The 20,584-nt window shown below is 41.9% G+C and overlaps 1 protein-coding gene across 2 annotated transcripts in view; it reads right to left on the reverse strand.

Moving 5' to 3' along the window:
• Positions 1-20,584, reverse strand: part of LOC129816411 (nck-associated protein 5-like) — a 111,295-nt gene that overhangs the window by 37,093 nt on the left and 53,618 nt on the right. For both annotated transcript variants that reach the window (XM_055870869.1, XM_055870868.1), the window contains exons 6-7: positions 15,533-15,571; positions 14,354-14,473 (exon numbers count right to left, since the gene is read on the reverse strand). In XM_055870869.1, the coding sequence (XP_055726844.1) occupies positions 14,354-14,473; positions 15,533-15,571 (159 nt within the window). The remainder of the gene's footprint in view (positions 1-14,353; positions 14,474-15,532; positions 15,572-20,584) is intronic.

Here is a 20,584-nt window from a genome sequence, read left to right on the forward strand (position 1 = left end):
AAAGTTATATAAATTATTGAAACAATGTTGGGGTTGTTTGTGAGAATGCCAACAGGTGTGGTTCCCGTGGGGGAAAGATTCTATTGGGGAAAGGTTCCCGTGGGGGTTGCCATGGAAGCCAAGAAGGGGAGTGAGGTGTGTGTGTGTGTGTGTGTGTGTGTGTGTGTGTGTGTGTGTGTGTGTGTGTGTGTGTGTGTGTGTGTGTGTGTGTGTGTGTGTGTGTGTGTGTGTGTGTGCTCAAACACACATGCATGTGGGGGTCTGAGAGAGGAAGTGTGTCCATCTGATGAATGGGCATGTGTCTGAACTCAATTTTATACACTAATTGTAGTCTCACCCATTAATTTCTAATGACTGGTCATTTTTGACCCAGAACACCACAGGTGTACAAAAGTTAAATAAAACACCCAAAATGTTATGAAAAACCTCAAAAATGTATTTTGTGTGTTCAGATGCCCTGTGTGGACAAAGTCATTGTCACGACTTCCACCGAAGGTGGCTCCTCTCCCTGTTCGGGCGGTGCTCGGTGGTCGTCGTCGCCGGCCTACTAGCTGCCACCGATCCATTTTTCCTTTTCGTTTGTGTCTGTCTGTATTGTTTACACCTGTGTCTTATTAGTTGATTTTGGTGGGTATATTTACCTCCGCTGCCTGTTAGTCTTTGTGCGGGAAAGTTTTTCTGTGGTTACAATAGTAGGGGTGCGTGTCTGCACCACGGGGTTTCTTTTCTCTCGGCAGTTGTGCCGTTTGGTAGTGAGTTTAGGAGTAGAGGTTTCTCCTCCGTGTGTAGCGCTTTATTCCCTGTGTGTGTGGCAACCTCGTTTGGGCGTGTTTCAGTCCCATGTTTGTAGTTGAGTTGGGACTGCTAATAAACATTCTTTGACACTGGGATTCCCCTTGCTCTCCTGCTCTTGATTCCTGCACCTCCCTCCGTTAGGAAGGAACAGCCATGGAACCTTATGACAATCAGGTTAAATGAACTACATTTTTCAGAGAGAAAACTCTCGGTCCAATTCGACCGGAACACAACAGGAGGGTTAAATAAAGAATTAAAAAATGGTTTGAAACTTTATTGCTCTCCACAACCCAGCCACACACCTCGTGAGACAGTAACAATAGTAAAAATAGATGTTTGACAATCAGCCTTCTGTGCCTGAAGGAACGCAAGTCGTTAAATTAAGCACTGCTGTTTTATGTGTGGTGAGCATCTGGTTCGTTGATATATACGAAATACCAATTTAGCTACAAAGGTTTTGGGAAACACCCAAAATACTTCTACTCTCCATCGTGTTATTAATCTTGTTTCTGGGTCTTATTTGATTTAATGTGTGTGTGTCTGTACTGGCAATGGTTAAAGCCACCATCTCTAGTATGTGTATGTCTGCTTTGGCTATTTGGGGAATTGCCAGTGATAGGTATAATAAGATGACCTATGTTTCAGCTCCCTGCAGCCGTATAGAGAAATCATAACCTCTAATGGAACCTGGGCACTTGGGTCCAGCACTATCGCAGTCCTAAGGCCATGGACCTTTGTCTTGATAATCACAGGCTTCATTGTTGCACATTAGAGAGACAGGGCCTTGAGACTGTTGTAGTAATGCATCAGCAAAGGCTTCTACATCTAATATGTCTCGGATATAGCACTATACACACTTAATGTCTAACATTTAACTGAAAGCAGTGAATACTTTTAAAATGTTTTTTTTCTTCTTGTAAATCACAAGGTACATAATTCCAACTCCAACTCTTTCCTTTCTCTCCTGTCTTCATCAACCCCTTCTTTCACTCTTCGTCTATCTCTGTCTGAGTGTACAAAACGTTAAGGACACCTGCTCTTTCCATGACAGCCTGACCAGCTGAATCCAGGTGAAAGCTATGAGCCTTTATTGATGTCCACTTAAAATCAGTGTAGATGAAGTGGAGGAGACGGGTTAAATAAGGATTTTTAATACGTATTGAGACAATTGAGACATGGATTGTGCATGTGTGCCATTCAGAGGGTGAATGTGCAAGACAAAATATTTAAGTGCCTTTGAACGTGGTCTGGGGTAGGTGCCAGGTGCACTGGTTTGTGTCAAGAACTGAAATGCTGCTGGGGTTTTCATGCTCAACAGTTTCCCACGTGTATCAAGAAATTGTCCACCACCCAAAGGACATCCAGCCAACTTGACACAATTGTGGGAAGCATTGGAGTCAACATGGGCAGCATCCCTGTGGAACGCTTTCGGCACCTTGTAGAGTCCATGCCCCGATGAATTGAGGCTGTTCTGAGGGCAAAAGGGTGGGGTGCAACTCAATATTAGGAAGGTGTTCTTAATGTTTTATACACTCAGTGTATGTACTGAATGAGCTTGAGGCTCAAGTGAGGCAGATGTCACCGATGGGTAAAGTGACTCACTCAACACTGTCAGCCAACCTCTAGAAGGGACGGGTGACACCGAGCTCTCCCAGTTAAGTGATTTCAGAACACATCAAACTGACACTGACACTCTGAACGGAGAAAACCTCCAGTGACACTTACATGATTCAGGAATCAGAATCAAATAAACAGGACATTTATTCAGTCAGGAACTGTCCAGTGTCATGTGGATAGAGTACATTTGGATTGTTGTTGGAATCTAAACATGATCAAATAAGTACCGTATATTCCCTCAATGAATGAACACCGGGTAGCAAGTGGACCGGACCCTGAAACGAGATACTGTATGTGAAAATCGTGTATTAATGTCTATAGAAGAATAGCTGAACTAATCATTCAGAACTGGGAGCAATCTCCACATAACATGTTCCTGTGGGCCATTACCACTTCAATCCAATGCTAAAGATATCATATTAGCTGCATTCGAATACTCATACTAACCGTACTATTTGTGAAGTAAATTCAGTATGTAGTATGCTTATTGGTCATAGTATGGATATACTTAGTATGCCAAAAGTTCTACTACATTCGCCAAAAAACAAAGTACAGTGGTTACTCCACTAAAAGTTTTGTGATTATGCTGCGATACATAGAGGTCATTTGTAGTTTAGTATGGTACCCTTCGTCACCACAAGCAGTGAACACAATTTCCGTGCTTTTAGGGCAATAATGCAATTCTTCAGAAAATGGGCGTAGCTTCACAACGTTTTCAGATTTTTAAGAAAATGGTGGAAAATGTGCAGCCGAAGTCTGCCGAAAACGGACATAAATTAATTGCTTCAACAAATTATGATAACTGTTAAGAAATTTTTTAGCAATGTAATAAAGTAATTATTTCAAATACGTAAGTTATGTTAAATGTTGTGTTGGCTGACAATTTGTTAGCTACGCTAGCCTTACAAACCACATAGCATATCTTAACAGCAGTTGCTTGTATGTACCAGTATGTTAGCTAGCTACCTAACGTTAGTTGGCTCCTAATACATCAAACTTGCCAGTATATTAACTATATGCAATCTAACTAACTACCCAATGGGTATTGACTTGATTATTCATGAAATTCTAGTTTAGCTAAGTGGTATAGTCATTGTGCGTTCTCAAATGGACATTGTTAAAGAAGTTGTAAGATGTCTAGCTAATAATTTGTTATGCTAACAAGCTAGCAAGACGTTGCATAGCAACAGGATACACTTCCAGTAGAAAGGTGAAGTGCTACTACACTCAACTGAAAGGATACCATTCATTTACAGTATACTAAAATTAACTAATAGTATATAGTATATACTATAAGTATGTTGTATACATTATGTTAGTATACGTAGGTATTCGAACACAGCTATTGTCTTATCACAGAAATGCAAGATGCTTAGAAGGAATTGCTTGACAGTGTCACATCCTGACCATAGAAAGCTTTTATTTTCTATGGTAGAGTAGGTCAGGGCGTGACTGGCGGGTTGGTCTGGTTTATATTTTCTATGTGGGGTTCTAGGTTTATTTTCTATGTTGGTGATTTGTATGATTCCCAATTAGAGGCAGCTGGTTATCGTTGTCTCTAATTGGGGATCATAGCATTTTTTCCACCTGTGGGTTATGGGATATTGTTTATGTTTAGTTGCCTGTTAGCACTGCATTGTCGTCACGGTTCGTTTATTCTTTATTTATTTCTTTCTTTCTAAGTTTCACTTTCTCTAATAAAATATGTGGAACTCTACGTACGCTGCGCCTTGGTCCGACCATTATTACAAACATCGTGACAAAAAGACAGAAATCTCTTCTTTCATTTGACAGACAAATGTAAAACGCAATTTAATTTACGTAACTATAGGTACATTTGAAATGAAATTGTTGCACACACACCACACACTCCCCATCAACACCATCTTCCCCCCACCCCTAAAAATAAATTTGTTGAAGGTTTCAAAAGAAAGGGAAAATAGTCAAACCAAGTCCTATTCAATCAAGTGGGACATTTTCAGACACCTGGTAACCAGTTTTGATTGAATCGGAACCCCAGGAGTATTTTTCTTTGGAAAACACAAAAGGACACTTATTTAACACTCCTAACAATAACACCTAAAAGTGTTACTAACACCTATGAATCCCACTTTAATGTTTTACTATAGTAACAAACACTTTACCCAATAATGTATATACAGTGCCGTCAGAAATTATTCAGACCCCTATTTTTTACAATGGTGGGGGGGTACCAAGATGGAGGAGTGGTGGCTTCCACACAGCACCTCCCTGTCAGTCATCTAGTGTATACAGTGCCTTCAGAAATTATTCACACCCCTTGACTTTTTCCACATTTTGTTGTGTTACAGCCTGAATTTAAAATAGATTAAATTGAGAGTTTTTGTCACTGGCCTACACGCAATACCCCATAATGTCAAAGTGGAATTTATAAAATATGAAAAGTTGAAATGTCTTGAGTCAATAAGTATTCAACCCCTTTGTTATGGCAAGCCTAAATAAGTTCAGGAGTAAATATTTGCTTAAGTCACAAAATAAGTTGCATTAACTCACAATAATAGTGTTTAACATGATTTTTTTAATGACTGCCTCATCTCTGTACCCCACACATGCAAATAATTGTAAGGTCCCTCAGTTGAGCAGTGAATTTCAAACACAGATTCAACCACAAAGACCAGGGAGGTTTTCCAATGGCTCGCAATTAAGAGCACCTATTGGTAGATGGGTAAAAAAAGCAAAAAGCTGACTGGTGGCTTCAAAGCCTATCATTGGCCAGTATATAGCATCAGAAATCCATGGTTTAAATACATCAGGGATGGGCAACTTTGATGGGGGTGGGGGCCACAAAAAAATCTGAACTCATCAAGAAGGGCCACAGTTGTGAGAAAAACATTGTAGTGGCCCCCCTCTTGACAGCGGAGAGAAATGTATACATTTTATAACTAATTTCATGCAATTCTACACATTTTGCCATAGGGTGGTGAGAAATGTTGGCAGTTTTTAATATGATATCTGAGTGAGACTGACAAACAAAAGCAATGGGGCCCACCCGGCTGGTAATTTGACCATGATAACAAGTTTAGAAAGCTGACTGCTAAACTAACTTAGTCTAAAAAGACTTCACTGACATGGGCTAATTGACTGATTATCAGTGACTGACATAACAAGAGGAAAACTGCTGATGGAAAATCAAATGTTGAAATTGTGTATTTTACTATTCTAACCTTCAACAGTAAGTTGAAAGCCTGACTGAGTTCCAACATTGTTGTTATTTAGTTTTTTAAATAGTTTTTGTTTCGTTTTTTGGGGAAATTGACCTGAGGACCTTCACAAGGGGGGCCACGGGCCACCAGTTGCCCATCCCTGATATACACAATTCGTTCTACCCTGTCGGATCTGTACCAATATAACTTCCTGCTAGAGTACCACTGATCTCCGGCAGGAAGAAGTGCAGTCAGTTGCTCCCTTAGCGAGTTGGTGAATTTGACCTTTACAGAAAAGGCCAGGGATGTGGGACAACGTTTTACTGCCCTTTTAAGCTCATAGTAAACTTAATGAACTGACAGGGGAATCAGACATTTCATGTTCAAACCATGACCACTTCCAGTGAGGTCAAAAAAGGAAAAGAACAAGACGAGAGACCACAATAATTGTAATCTGTAATTCTCTCCTTCTATTGCATTGACTTTTTCTTCAAATGAAATACCAACATTTAAATCGTCAAAGATTTTTTACTCCCTTGTGGAACTGTGTAGCCTCCTGACTGGCCATGGCTTTGCAAAAAGATGAAATGATCCACCGTACAGTAGATGTGAAAACATCTACAAGACTGCACAGGAAGTAGACGTGCTGAATCCCCCACAAGACAGAAAGATTCAAAGTGTCTAATACACCTTTCAAACCAAGATGTTTATCCGCCAACTTTTTTCCCCACAATACTAACCTAACTGACAAACTGAAAATAATTAAGCCTATACAGAGTACAAATGTTCCAATACATGCGTTCTGTTTGTAACAACACACTAAAGTAATACTGCAACGCAATTCACTTTTGGCCTGAATACAAAATGTTACTTTTGTGGCAAATCCAATAGAACACATTACTGAGTACTACTCTCCACATTTTCAACCATAGTAGTGGCTGCCACAAGGCCAAATCTACACTGGAGTTGCTTACCAAGAAGACAGTGAATGTTCCTGAGTGGCCAAGTTGCAGTTTTGACTTAAATCTACTTGAAAATCTATGGAAAGACCTGGAAATGGTTGTCTAGCAATGATCAAGAACCAATTTCACAGAGCTTGAAGAATTTTGAAAAGAATAATGGGAATCCAGGTGTGGAAAGCTCTTAGAGACTTATCCAGAAAGACTCACAGCCTTAATCACTCCCAAAGGTGCTTCTACAAAGTATTGACTCAGTGGTGTGAATACTTATTGTAAATCAGATATTTCCGTATTTCATTTTCAATAAATTAGCAACATTTTCTAAAAACATGTTTTCACTTTTTCATTATGGGGTATTGTGTATAGATGTGTAAGGACATGTAAATATAAGACATTTTGAATTCAGGCTAACACAACAAACTGTGGAATAAGTCAAGGGGTATGAATACTGTAATGAAACAGCAGGGAGCAGGTCTCGAACCCTCGACCTTCTAGCCCGAGGTCCGGCGCGCTATCGACTGTGCCGCAAAAGCAATGCTCTTGCGGCAGAGACAATTTCCGCGGGTATAAACCCAGGGTCGTTACACTACTCCCTCCTTTCAAAGGGTGCGTCCTCGCGCTAGCTTGCGACGCGCTAGCTTGCGACGTCTTACAGGAACGCGCTCACCGGCCAAGCACACGCACTCGTTACAATACTTTATGAAGGCACTGTATGAAAGGTATTGCCACGAGAAAGCCACCACTTTTATTTCCGCCAACCAACCTAGTCATGATAGCGGTAAAGTTCTGCCTACGGCTTAGTGTGAAATGTAACCTTAATGCTGAGGCGGAATTGGCACTCACTACGCTCCGAAGCTTTTGATGGTTGCTAGGCAGGGCCTGTTACTACTATCCTCCTGGTAATACTAAACTTTGCGAAACATGTCACTTCACCCATCTCTTCGCATAGCCCACCATATGCACTGTTTTCTTAACCACAACTGGATAGATACATAAAGAATTACTGTGGGAATAAATATAACTGAATGACAAAAATATTGGAAATAGGTCAATGCAATTGAAGGCATCAAATTGTTGCTTACTGAAACTCAAAGTCATCCAATTGTTATAATTCATTTTAAGCAAAAAGCCTACCTGCGTGTGTTCCACTATTTCGGCACCGTTTCGAGTTGCCTTGAGACAAGTGTGTAGACTCGTCTTAATAAATCAATCGTCAGATTTTTCTTTTCTGGATATTGGTTAGGCTACAATTTGGCCGTGGAAATATTAGCTGAGTTGGGTTGAGTGCTGATCATTATCATCTTTCCCAGTTGGTTAATTTATTAGCACTGATCAGAAAATTTTTCCAGCATGTTATGTAGCTTAACAAGTGGATTATTTTGCTCTTCACTGGCAGTCACTTTGTAGCCTAGGCCTACTCCCAACTAAAAGCCTCTGACTTGTCTTAATGTGATTTTTGTTCACTGAATCTCCTTCTGTATATTTGGTTAATTCTCTGGCTGATCAAATAAGTGGTGGTATTGCTCATCTATTTGCTCAATAATCACTGATCAGAAACATTTAGCATGCATTATATAATGGCATTGTTGAATACTCCTTTCTGATTGGCTTGAAGGGCAATCTAGAGCGTGCATTATTTCCCTATAATGCACAGTATATTTGCACGGTAGAATTCAATTGCTATAGTTCAGTTTTACAAGTTTTGTTTGGTATGCTTATGAAAGCAAAAGTCGAATTGAAAACAGTATTGGTATTGTTGAAATAGATTTTCATAATAGCAAGCTAGGACTGATGGTTTGGTTAGCTAAACTATCAAGTCTGTTTGTTTTGTTACCACAGCAACTACTGTAGCTATCTAGTAAACTTGCTAGTTACTTCAGTGGATGTTGAACACATTTCTACCAACATTTGAACACATTTCTAGTGGCACATGTGTTAAATTATAGCCATGGTATGAAAGGGATAATCAACTCAGGGCTCTATGTGTACTCTGGAAAATAATGCAACTCTGGGAGGTCAGCTTCCACGTCGTTCACTATTTTCCATAGAACGCATATCCCCGTGTTGATTATCCCTTACATAATGTAGACTAAATAAAAGTATAGGCCTATTACTTTGCTCAATTGTGTAAAGGTGACTCCAAAAGCCCGCAGAGGTTGTGAAATATGAAATATGAATGAGACACATGCTTTTGAAAATATATACTGCTGTTATTTTCAATCGGTATCATGATGATGATACTCTCAATGTAAGACCCTACGCCTGCTCCCTAACAAAGAGGAGTGAGGGTAGGAAAGAGATGAAAGGATAAAAAAAAATGCATGGACTTGCCTTGGGCTCTGTTTCACTTCTTTTTATATGACAGCAGTTCCACACCTTGCCGTGATGCAAGTTGTGTGGGAAAAATATATTATTAGCATTTTATTCTGTTATATTTAATTATATTCTTACAACACAATATGTGTGTTGACTGTGGTCAGGGTAGGTGTTGGTCTGTTTAATGAACAAAATAATGAACTATTGACTTCATTCATTTGGATGTAACAAACTCAAAATATGCTATTCTATTGTTCTGAAAATAAATTATATTAGCCTTGTGTTTTTTAGGACCTGCCTAAACAATAGACGCCCAACCACACCACTACTACCAATTGTCACTGGCATGCGCACGCAAGGTATAAAAGATGTATGCAGACAAGAATGTGGTAAAAATGGGCTTGTTTGTAAGGGGGTCAGATCAACATTGCCCATTTTTTTTAATAGGCAAAATACCATAAATCCTATGTGAAAACACTATAAATTCGTCTGATCTACCTCGAACTTTGGGGTATTAACAAAGGAGCTCCTAGGAGTCTTGAAAGTAGCCATACCCTGAGATGACAGAGTTAGCTGTTCAAGGAAATTAAGGTTGGGTGTCATTGGTCTCCTCTGTTTTGGATCTGCCGTTAGCTCTATGGAAATCAATATCATCAATAACTGTTTTTGAATATCTAATGACACAAATAATAAGATACTGTAATTGGATGTCATAACACTATATCATTTAAAATATCATTTCAATTACCTGATTAGTCTGTGTATATATATATATATATATATACACACAGACTAATCAGGTAATTTAAATATTTCCGAATAATAATTATATATATATATATATATATATATATACACACACACACACACACACACACACACACACACACACACACACACACACACACACAGTACCAGTCAAAAGTTTGGACACACCTACTCATCAATAGTCTTTCTTTATTTTATTTATATTTTCTACATTGTAGAATAAGAGTGAAGACATCAAAACTATGAAATAACACATATTGAATCATGTAGTAACCAAAAAAGTGTTAAACAAATCAACATGTATTTTATATTTATTTGAGATTATTTGAGTAGCCACCCTTTGCCTTGATGACAGCTTTGCACACTCTTGGCATTCTCCCAACCAGCTTCATGAGGTAGTCACCTGGAATGCATTTAAATTAACAGGTGTGCCTTCTTAAAAGTTAATTTGCAGAATTTCTTTCCTTCTTAATGTGTTTGAGCCAATCAGTTGTGTTGTGACAAGGTAGGGTGGTATACAGAAGATAGCCCTATTTGGTAAAAGTCCAAGTCCATATTATGGCAAGAACAGCTCAAATAAGCAAAGAGAAACGACAGTACATCATTACCTTAAGACATGAAGGTCAGTCAATCAGGAACATTTCAAGAACTTTGAAAGTTTCTTACATTTACATTTACATTTAAGTCATTTAGCAGACGCTCTTATCCAGAGCGACTTACAAATTGGTGCATTCACCTTATGATATCCAGTGGAACAACCACTTTACAATAGTGCATCTAACTCAGAGGTAGGGAGGCGAGCAGGCCAGAGGTGGATGAACGCAGTGCCCTTGTTTGGTGTAGGGCCTGATCAGAGCCTGAAGGTACGGAGGTGCCGTTCCCCTCACAGCTCCGTAGGCAAGCACCATGGTCTTGTAGCGGATGCGAGCTTCAACTGGAAGCCAGTGGAGAGAGCGGAGGAGCGGGGTGACGTGAGAGAACTTGGGAAAGTTGAACACCAGACGGGCTGCGGCGTTCTGGATGAGTTGTAGGGGTTTAATGGCACAGGCAGGGAGCCCAGCCAACAGCGAGTTGCAGTAATCCAGACAGGAGATGACAAGTGCCTGGATTAGGACCTGCGCCGCTTCCTGCGTGAGGCAGGGTCGTACTCTGCGAATGTTGTAGAGCATGAACCTACAGGAACGGGTCACCGCCTTGATGTTAGTTGAGAACGACAGGGTGTTGTCCAGGATCACGCCAAGGTTCTTAGCACTCTGGGAGGAGGACACAATGGAGTTGTCAACCGTGATGGCGAGATCATGGAACGGGCAGTCCTTCCCCGGGAGGAAGAGCAGCTCCGTCTTGCCGAGGTTCAGCTTGAGGTGGTGATCCGTCATCCACACTGATATGTCTGCCAGACATGCAGAGATGCGATTCACCACCTGGTTATCAGAGGGGGGAAAGGAGAAGATTAATTGTGTGTCGTCTGCATAGCAATGATAGGAGAGACCATGTGAGGATATGACAGAGCCAAGTGACTTGGTGTTTAGCGAGAATAGGAGAGGGCCTAGAACAGAGCCCTGGGGGACACCAGTGGTGAGAGCACGTGGTGCGGAGACAGATTCTCGCCACGCCACCTGGTAGGAGCGACCTGTCAGGTAGGACGCAATCCAAGCGTGGGCCGCGCCGGAGATGCCCAGCTCGGAGAGGGTGGAGAGGAGGATCTGATGGTTCACAGTATCAAAGGCAGCCGATAGGTCTAGAAGGATGAGAGCAGAGGAAAGAGAGTTAGCTTTAGCAGTGCGGAGCGCCTTCGTGACACAGAGAAGAGCAGTCTCAGTTGAATGACTAGTCTTGAAACCTGACTGATTTGGATCAAGAAGGTCATTCTGAGAGAGATAGCAGGAGAGCTGTCCAAGGACGGCACGTTCAAGAGTTTTGGAGAGAAAAGAAAGAAGGGATACTGGTCTGTAGTTGTTGACATCGGAGGGATCGAGTGTAGGTTTTTTCAGAAGGGGTGCAACTCTCGCTCTCTTGAAGACGGAAGGGACGTAGCCAGCGGTCAAGGATGAGTTGATGAGCGAGGTGAGGTAAGGGAGAAGGTCTCCGGAAATGGTCTGGAGAAGAGAGGAGGGGATAGGGTCAAGCGGGCAGGTTGTTGGGCGGCCGGCCGTCACAAGACGCGAGATTTCATCTGGAGAGAGAGGGGAGAAAGAGGTCAAAGCACAGGGTAGGGCAGTGTGAGCAGAACCAGCGGTGTCGTTTGACTTAGCAAACGAGGATCGGATGTCGTCGACCTTCTTTTCAAAATGGTTGACGAAGTCATCAGCAGAGAGGGAGGAGGGGGGAGGAGAGGGAGGAGGATTCAGGAGGGAGGAGAAGGTGGCAAAGAGCTTCCTAGGGTTAGAGGCAGATGCTTGGAATTTAGAGTGGTAGAAATTGGCTTTAGCAGCAGAGACAGAAGAGGAGAATGTAGAGAGGAGGGAGTGAAAGGATGCCAGGTCCGCAGGGAGGCGAGTTTTCCTCCATTTCCGCACGGCTGCCCGGAGCCCTGTTCTGTGAGCTCGCAATGAGTCGTCGAGCCACGGAGCGGGAGGGGAGGACCGAGCCGGCCTGGAGGATAGGGGACACAGAGAGTCAAAGGATGCAGAAAGGGAGGAGAGGAGGGTTGAGGAGGCAGAATCAGGAGATAGGTTGGAGAAGGTTTGAGCAGAGGGAAGAGATGATAGGATGGAAGAGGAGAGAGTAGCGGGGGAGAGAGAGCGAAGGTTGGGACGGCGCGATACCATCCGAGTAGGGGCAGTGTGGGAAGTGTTGGATGAGAGCGAGAGGGAAAAGGATACAAGGTAGTGGTCGGAGACTTGGAGGGGAGTTGCAATGAGATTAGTGGAAGAACAGCATCTAGTAAAGATGAGGTCAAGCGTATTGCCTGCCTTGTGAGTAGGGGGGGAAGGTGAGAGGGTGAGGTCAAAAGAGGAGAGGAGTGGAAAGAAGGAGGCAGAGAGGAATGAGTCAAAGGTAGACGTGGGGAGGTTAAAGTCACCCAGAACTGTGAGAGGTGAGCCATCCTCAGGAAAGGAACTTATCAGGGCATCAAGCTCATTGATGAACTCTCCAAGGGAACCTGGAGGGCGATAAATGATAAGGATGTTAAGCTTGAAAGGGCTGGTAACTGTGTTCTTCAAGTGTAGTTGCAAAAACCATCAAGCGCTATGATGAAACTGGCTCTCATGAGGACCGCCACAGGAAAGGAAGACCCAGAGTTACCTCTGCCGCAGAGGATAAGTTCATTAGGGTTAACTCCACCTCAGATTGCAGCCAAAATAAATGCTTCGCAGAGTTCAAGTAACAGACATCTCAACATCAACTGTTCAGAAGAGACTGCGTCAATCAGGCCTTCATGGTCAAATTGCTGCAAAGAAACCACTACTTAAAGGACACCAATAAGAAGAAAAGACTTGCTTGGGCCAAGAACCACGAGCAATGGACATTAGACAGGTGGAAATCTGTGGTGTGTGATGGTGTGGGAGTGCTTTGCTGGTGACACTGTCTGTGATTTATTTAGAATTCAAGGCACACTTAACCAGAATGGCTACCAGAGCATTCTGCAGCAATATGCAATCCCATCTTGTTGCGCTTAGTGGGACTATCATTTGTTTTTCAACAGGACAATGACCCAACACACCTCCAGGCTGTGTAAGGGCTATTTGACCAAGAAGGAGAATGATAGAGTGCTGCATCAGATGACCTGGCCTCCACAATCACCCGATCTCAACCCAATTGAGATGGCTTGGGATGAGTTGGACCGCAGAGTGAAAGAAAAGCAGCCAACAAGCGCTCAGCATATGTAGGAAAAGCATTCCAGGTGAAGCTGGTTGAGAGAATGCAAAGTGTGCAAAGCTGTCATTAAGGCAAAGGGTGACTACTTTGAAGAATCTCAAATATAAATATATTTTGATTTGTTTAACACTTTTTTGGTTACATGATTCCAGATTACATGTGATTACACATGATTACATGTGTTATTTCATAGTTTTGATGTCTTCACTATTATTCTACAATGTTGAAAATAGTAAAAATAAAGAAAAACCACAGAATGAACTGGTGTGTCCAATCTTTTGACAGGTACTGTATGTAAGTCATTGTCTTCAATAAGCAATGTCTGTACACTGAACATACAAAACACCAGCTCTTTTCATGACAGACTTACAGTACTCATAGAAATCCACTTCCAGGTGAAAGCTATGATCCCTTACTGATGTCACTTGTTAAATCCCCTTCAATCAGTGTAGATGAAGGGGAAGAGACAAGTTAAATAGGGATTTTTAAGCTTTAAGACATGGGTTGTGTATGTGTGGCATTCAGGTGGTGAATGGGCAAGACAAAAGAGTAAAATGCTTTTGAACAGGGTATGATAGTAGGTGCCAGGTGCACCGGTTTGAGTGTGTCAAGAACTGCAACGCCGCTGGGGTTTTCATGCTCAGCAGTTCCAGTGTGTATCAAGAATGGTCCACCCCCCAAAAAACATCCAGCCAACTTGACACAAATGTGGGAAGCATTGGAGTCAACACAGGCCAGCATCCCTGTGGAAAGCTTTTGACATCTTGTAGAGTCCATGCCCCAACGAAGTAAAAAAAAAAAAAAGACCAATCCCATGAACCTGCTCAAATGCTAATATAGCTTACCTTTAACTAGTTATTGTTGGTCTTTATCCAGTCTATACAGAGCCAAGCCTACCTGGGAGACAGGGTTGCTGAATATTTTGACCCGCTGCTGGAAGAGAACGTTCAGTATGCGGTTCTGCTGCTCCAAGTCAAACACGCGTGTCCTCAGCTTCACACACTCCTCTTTTAGGTCCTGGACATTCACCCACACAAGCACAAGGAAGGTGGGTTAAACGTCGCATAAACCGGCTTAGAATTATACATGTCCAGTGTGCCTTCCATTATGATTTATGTAGCGCCAGGAGTTTTTCCTGACCATGTGACCTAACCAGGAAACACTTAGTGCCCGTACAATACATTCTTCATGCATTAAAATGGTAGTATGCATTCATAATATTTCACATACACACGACTCATAGAAAGTGTCCCTATAATATTCATTCCCAAACATGGCACATCAGCAGAAAGTTGATAAGCATATTCCATAGTACTGTTCCAGCTGGCTGACAGCCATTCTTACTTAGGTAATGTAAAGCGTAGCACAGAGAATTTTCAGCCAACCTTACTTGGCGATATGTTACTTCCTCAATTCCCGAATTGGAAGACAACACATTTCTTCTAAACTTCCATGGCTACCTGCAGGTGGTTCATTTTAAATTGACAAAATGTTACCTTATTAAATGAAATCTTATTTTTTGCTCCATGAAGTGTATGCCGCTTTATTACCTATTTCAAATCTTCTCATTTATCAAGACAGGTGAGTGTCTTTGATCGCAAAGCATGATTTGAGTTGCGCCCACCTTTCTCAATAAATGAGAGAAGATGTGAAATAAAATAGACTTCATGGAGCAAAACATTGATTTTATTTAATAACAGAACATTTTCTTAATTCAAAACGAACCACCTGCAACTAGCAATGGAAGTTTAGAAGACATGCATTGTCTTCCAAGTCGGAAATTGAGGAAGTATCGCCAAGTAAAGGGTTGGTTAAAAATTCTCTGTGCTATGCATTACATTACCTAAGTAACAACGGCAATCAGCCAGCTGGAACAGTAGTAATGGCTTGACTAGCCATTGTTTTAATAGTTAGTAGTGACTATGTGGTTTTTCAGTTTCAATAGACATGACGTGCTAACTAGAACACAACTAATTCTATTCACCATTATTAGCATTCCATCATTATTTATTTTATAGCCTCCCTTAGACTTGATTGACTTTAATGATGCTTTAATCAAACAAAACAAAGACAAACCTTTTGAGTGAGGAGCGCTTGAACAACCTGATTAGCCACCTTCAAGCAAAAGAGAGCAGAGCAAGAGAGGAGATAAACAAAAGAGAGACATTGCAATAACAATACACTCAAAGAAAAGTTAAGACAACGGTCAGTCAACGTGTCATGATAAAGAAATCTTTGTCTTTCAGGCTTGTTGCACAACGTTTGTGTGAAGATGCAGAGACATTTACCTCTCCAATGTTTTAATTTTCCCCCATGATGAAATCGGGGAGGGGACTGTGAATCTGCCGCCCTCAGTTTGTTTGAACTTTAGTCACACGCGATATCTCAGACAGCATTGGGATGATTTTGACTAAACTTGGGTGAATGATGCATCCTGCTATAGAGATCTGGCATTTACAAAAGTACACAGGAGTGATAGTAATTAACTGAAATGAGTTAGTCACACTCGATATCTCAATTGGCCCAAGGGGGGAGCTGCATCATTCATGGGGGACAACAAGTTTACTGTTGCCTTGTTGTTGTTTGTTTGTTTGTTTCAAGGGCCCTAGTTGTTACTTTCATGATATATATTTAAAGCTTATACTATCACTATGTACATCTCTACAGTTGATTGTGTGTGTGTGTGTTTAGGACAGCCATTGGAATGTTGTAGATGGTAAATCCCCACACGCCCCTCATTAAGTTCTGATTCAGTACAGTTGCGTATTAAGCCATGGCTAAAGTCTAGTGTTTGTTGTTCGGGAAAAGAGAGATAAATAGATGCCAGAAGATTCAAATCAAATCAAATTTTAAGTGTTAAATAAGAAATAGATAAGTAGAAAATAGAAAATAAAAGTAACTAATAATTAAACAGCAGCAGTAAAATAACAATAGCGAGGCAATATACAGGGGCTACCGGTACAGAGTCTATGTGCGGGTGCACCGGTTAGTTGAGGTAATTGAGGTAATGTGTACATGTAGGTAGAGTTAAAGTGACTATGCATAGATAATAAACAGAGATTAGCAGCAGCGTAAAGAGGGGTCTGGGAAGCCCTTTGCTTAGCTGTGACTATGCATAGATAATAAACAGAGATTAGCAGCAGCGTAAAGAGGGGTCTGGGTAGCCCTTTGCTTAGGAGTGTTATGGGCTTGGGGGTAGAAGCTGTTAAGAAGCCTTTTGGACCTTGATTGGCACTCCGGTACCACTTTCTGTGTGGTAGCAGAGAGAACAGTCCATGACTAGGGTGGCTGGAGTCTTATTAGGGCCATCCTCTGACACCGCCTGGTATAGAGGTCACGGATGGCAGGAAGCTTGGCCGCCGGTGATGTACTGGGCTGTACGCACTACCCTCTGTAGTGCCTTGCGGTCGGAGGCCGAGCAGTTGCCATACCAGGCAGTGATGCAACCAATCAGGATGTTCTCGATGGTGCAGCTGTAGAACCTTTTGAGGATCCGAGGACCCATGCTAAATCTTTTCAGTCTCCTGAGGGGGAATAGGCTTTGTCGTGCCCTCTTCACTGCTGTAGTGTGTTTGGACCATGATAGTTTGTTGGTGATGTGGACACCAAGGAACTTGAAACTGTCAACCTGCTCCACTGCACCCTGTCGATGAGAATGGGGACGTGCTCGGGACTCCTTTTCCTGTCGTCCACAATCCTCTCCTTTATCTTGATCACGTTGAGGGAGAGGTTGTTGTCCTGGCACCACAAGGCTTGATCTCTAATGGCCGTTTACAGCTCATTGAGTGTGGTCTTAGTGCAAGCATCTGTTTGTGGTGGTATATAGACAGCTACGAAAAATACAGATTTAAACTGTCTTGGTAAATAGTGTGGTCAACAGCTTATCATGAGATACTCTACCTCAGGCGAGCAAAACCTTGAGACTTCCTTAGACATCATGCCCCAGCTGTTGTTTACAAATATATATAGACCGCCACCCCTTGTCTTACCAGAAGCCGCTGTTCTATCCTGATGAAAAAGCTTAAAATGTATGTATGTTATTCATGTCGTCGTTCAGCCAACCCTACCGTTATGCTTGTTTACACTGAGCTGCGCTGGGGTCGGACAGCATGACTGTGTATATCAAGACACTTTAGAGCCAGCGGGAGATATGGCCAGATACTATTTTTGCCGCACTAACAATTGAAATAAATGTCTTTAAAAATGGAAGGCAGTTGTGATGAGGCAAGATCAGGTGGTACCATTCTAGCCAATGAGAGGGCAGATACGTGTGTGAACAACCATAATGGTCCTTGCTATCCTGGATCCTTAGGTTGTCCCTACCCCATTGAAGTTGAAATTTAAAACAGTTAGGGTAGGGTTTAGGGAAGTGACATCCCAAAGATCCTGGATAGCACTAAGAGGCACAACTCCAATATAAAGTGTTTTTTTCTTAAAGTTGCCGTGATGTCAGGTGTCCTACTTATATCAGTACACTCGTAACAACCTAATAACCTAAGATTTACAAAATGTATATTCGATCAAATAAGCCTCAAGTAGCAAGTAACCAATTACATTTTTTGTTGACCAATTTCAACACTCTCATTGACCTCGTTGCAAAAACTCCTCTCTTGGTGAGCGCAAAAAAACACCTGCTGGAGAAGACAGATTTTGGGCCGAGTTCGCTTCGCCCCTTTCTCTCTGATGTATCTCAATCCAGGGATGAGAAATGCGATGTACTCTAAATTGTCACATTATCCCCACTGTTACACAACTGCTAGTTTTTCCAAAAAGCTGCCCTTTTTGTCCTCATTCTAGGTAGCAGAAGCATAGAGAATGATAGAAGCATCTAGTCGTCAAAAGGCCATATTAACATGGGCAGCACCATCGAGGGCTTCTGCCATTTTATTGTAGTCAACTGGGTGCGACTTCCAACTTCATTGACTGATCCCCCCTGGTGACCCTGTTGGAGTCATGTCCAACAGGATCATTAGGAGGGATCAGCCAATCGTGAAGAAGAAAATTGACTACTTCAAAATGGAGATAGCCTCAATGGCGCTGCCCATGGTGTCACAGATGCTATAATGGCACAGATACAAAGATGAGTCCTCTATATATCTCTATGAGCAGAAACGACGTCAGCCATTTTGAAATGGCACTAGAACGTGTGTTGAACAACAAAGGATATTCAGCCAATCAGGCTCCGTGCAGACTACGTCGTCACGCTATGGAAATGTCAAAATAAAAGTACAGCGTGGTTTATGGCTTAGTATATGTCAAACTCTCCCAAAACTTTGGATGCTCTTCCAGTACACTAATTGCTAATCACATCGACGGGGCTGTAGTGGAGCAGGTCGAGAGCTTCAAGTTCCTCTGTGTCCACATTACTAAGGACCTTTCATGGTGCAAACACACAGTCATGAAGAGGGCACAACAATGCCTCTCCTCCTCAGGAGGATGAAAATATTTGGCAATGGGCCTTCAGATCCTCAAAAAGTTCCACAACTGCACCAACGAGAACATCTTGACTGGTTGCATTACCGACCATAAGGCGTTACAGAGGGTAGTGCGTAAGGCCCCAGTACATCACTGGGGCCGAGCTCTCTGCCATCCAGGACCTCTATACCAGGCGTTGTCAGAGGAAGGACCTAAAAGTTGTCAAAGACTCCACTTCTATCTGCTATCTCACGGCTAACAGTACCGGAACCAAAAGGATTCTAAACCGCTTCTATCCCCAAGCCATAAGACTGTTTAACAGTTCATCAAATGGCTACCCTGACTATTTGCATTGACCCCATTTTTATTTTCACTGACTCTCTTGCACCGGCTCTATGCACACTCACTGGACTCTACCCACACACTCACTGGACTCTACCCACACACTCACACATACTACACCGTCACTCCAACAAACACATGCACCTACATACGCTCACACACACAAAACACACAAGCAAATTGATGCCACACACTCACACACTCAGTGGTAGAAAAAGTACCTAATTGTCATATGTGGGTAAAATTAAAGATACCTTAATATAAAAGTATTTGGTTTTAAATATACTTAAGTATCAAAAGTAAACGTAACTGCAAAAAATATACTTATGTATCAAAGTATGAATCATTTCTAATTGCTTCTAAAATGTATGGAGTAAAAAGTACATTGTTCTTTAAGAATGTAGTGAAGTAAAAGTAAAAGTTGTCAAATATATAAATAGTAAAGTACAGATACACCCCAAAACTACTTATGTAGTACTTTAAATTATTTTTACTTAAGTACTTTACACCACTACACACACTCACACATAGACACACTTTCACACTCTTTACAAACGCTGCTACAGCTCTGTTTACGATCTATCCTGATTGCCTAGTCACTTTTACCCCTACCTACATGTACATATTACCTCAACTACTTCGTAACCCCTGCACATTGATTCAGTAACGGTACTCCTTGTTTATAGTCTCGTTATTTTATCGTGTTACTATTTATTTTTTGCACGTTATTGTTTACTTTTTAGAGAGTCCTTTCCGCCGTGCAGTCATTCATCACTCCCCTCACGGGCGCAGGTACAGGGGACCTACTTACTGCAAAAACAGGACTCAGGCTGGTCTTCATACTGTACTGAATAGCAATGTTATGAATTTCTCACTGTGAATTCATTTGCTATTGTGATATTGATTGTGATTCCAAATGTTTGCTAAGACAGGGTCCAGTGCTGCTTTTGGAGCTCCAACAAGGAAGCAAACTATTCAAAGACAACAACAATGTTCTAGTGTGTGGCTGTTTATTACCTTTGTTAACGCATCCCTTGACAATGACACGGATTACTAATTCATTATTGTACTTCAGACGAGCATCCATAGTTTCCGGAGAGTTTGACATACGCTAAGCCATTCCCCACACACAGGACTTTTATTTTGATATTTGCACAGCTCGGCGATGTAGTCCGCACAGAGCCTGATTGGCTGACAATCCTTTGTTGTTCAATGCACATTCTAGTGTCATTTCAAAATGGCCGATGTGGCTTCTGTTACTTAGCATGAGGACGAAAAGGGCGGCTTGCCTAACAAAAAGCGGCCCTACGAAAACTAGTGGTCTTTCAAACTTCCCGGTGTAACAGCTGGGATAATGAGACAATTCTGAGT

This window comes from Salvelinus fontinalis, chromosome 19 (genome assembly GCF_029448725.1).
Source record: "Salvelinus fontinalis isolate EN_2023a chromosome 19, ASM2944872v1, whole genome shotgun sequence".
NCBI classification, from domain to species: Eukaryota; Metazoa; Chordata; class Actinopteri; order Salmoniformes; family Salmonidae; genus Salvelinus; species Salvelinus fontinalis.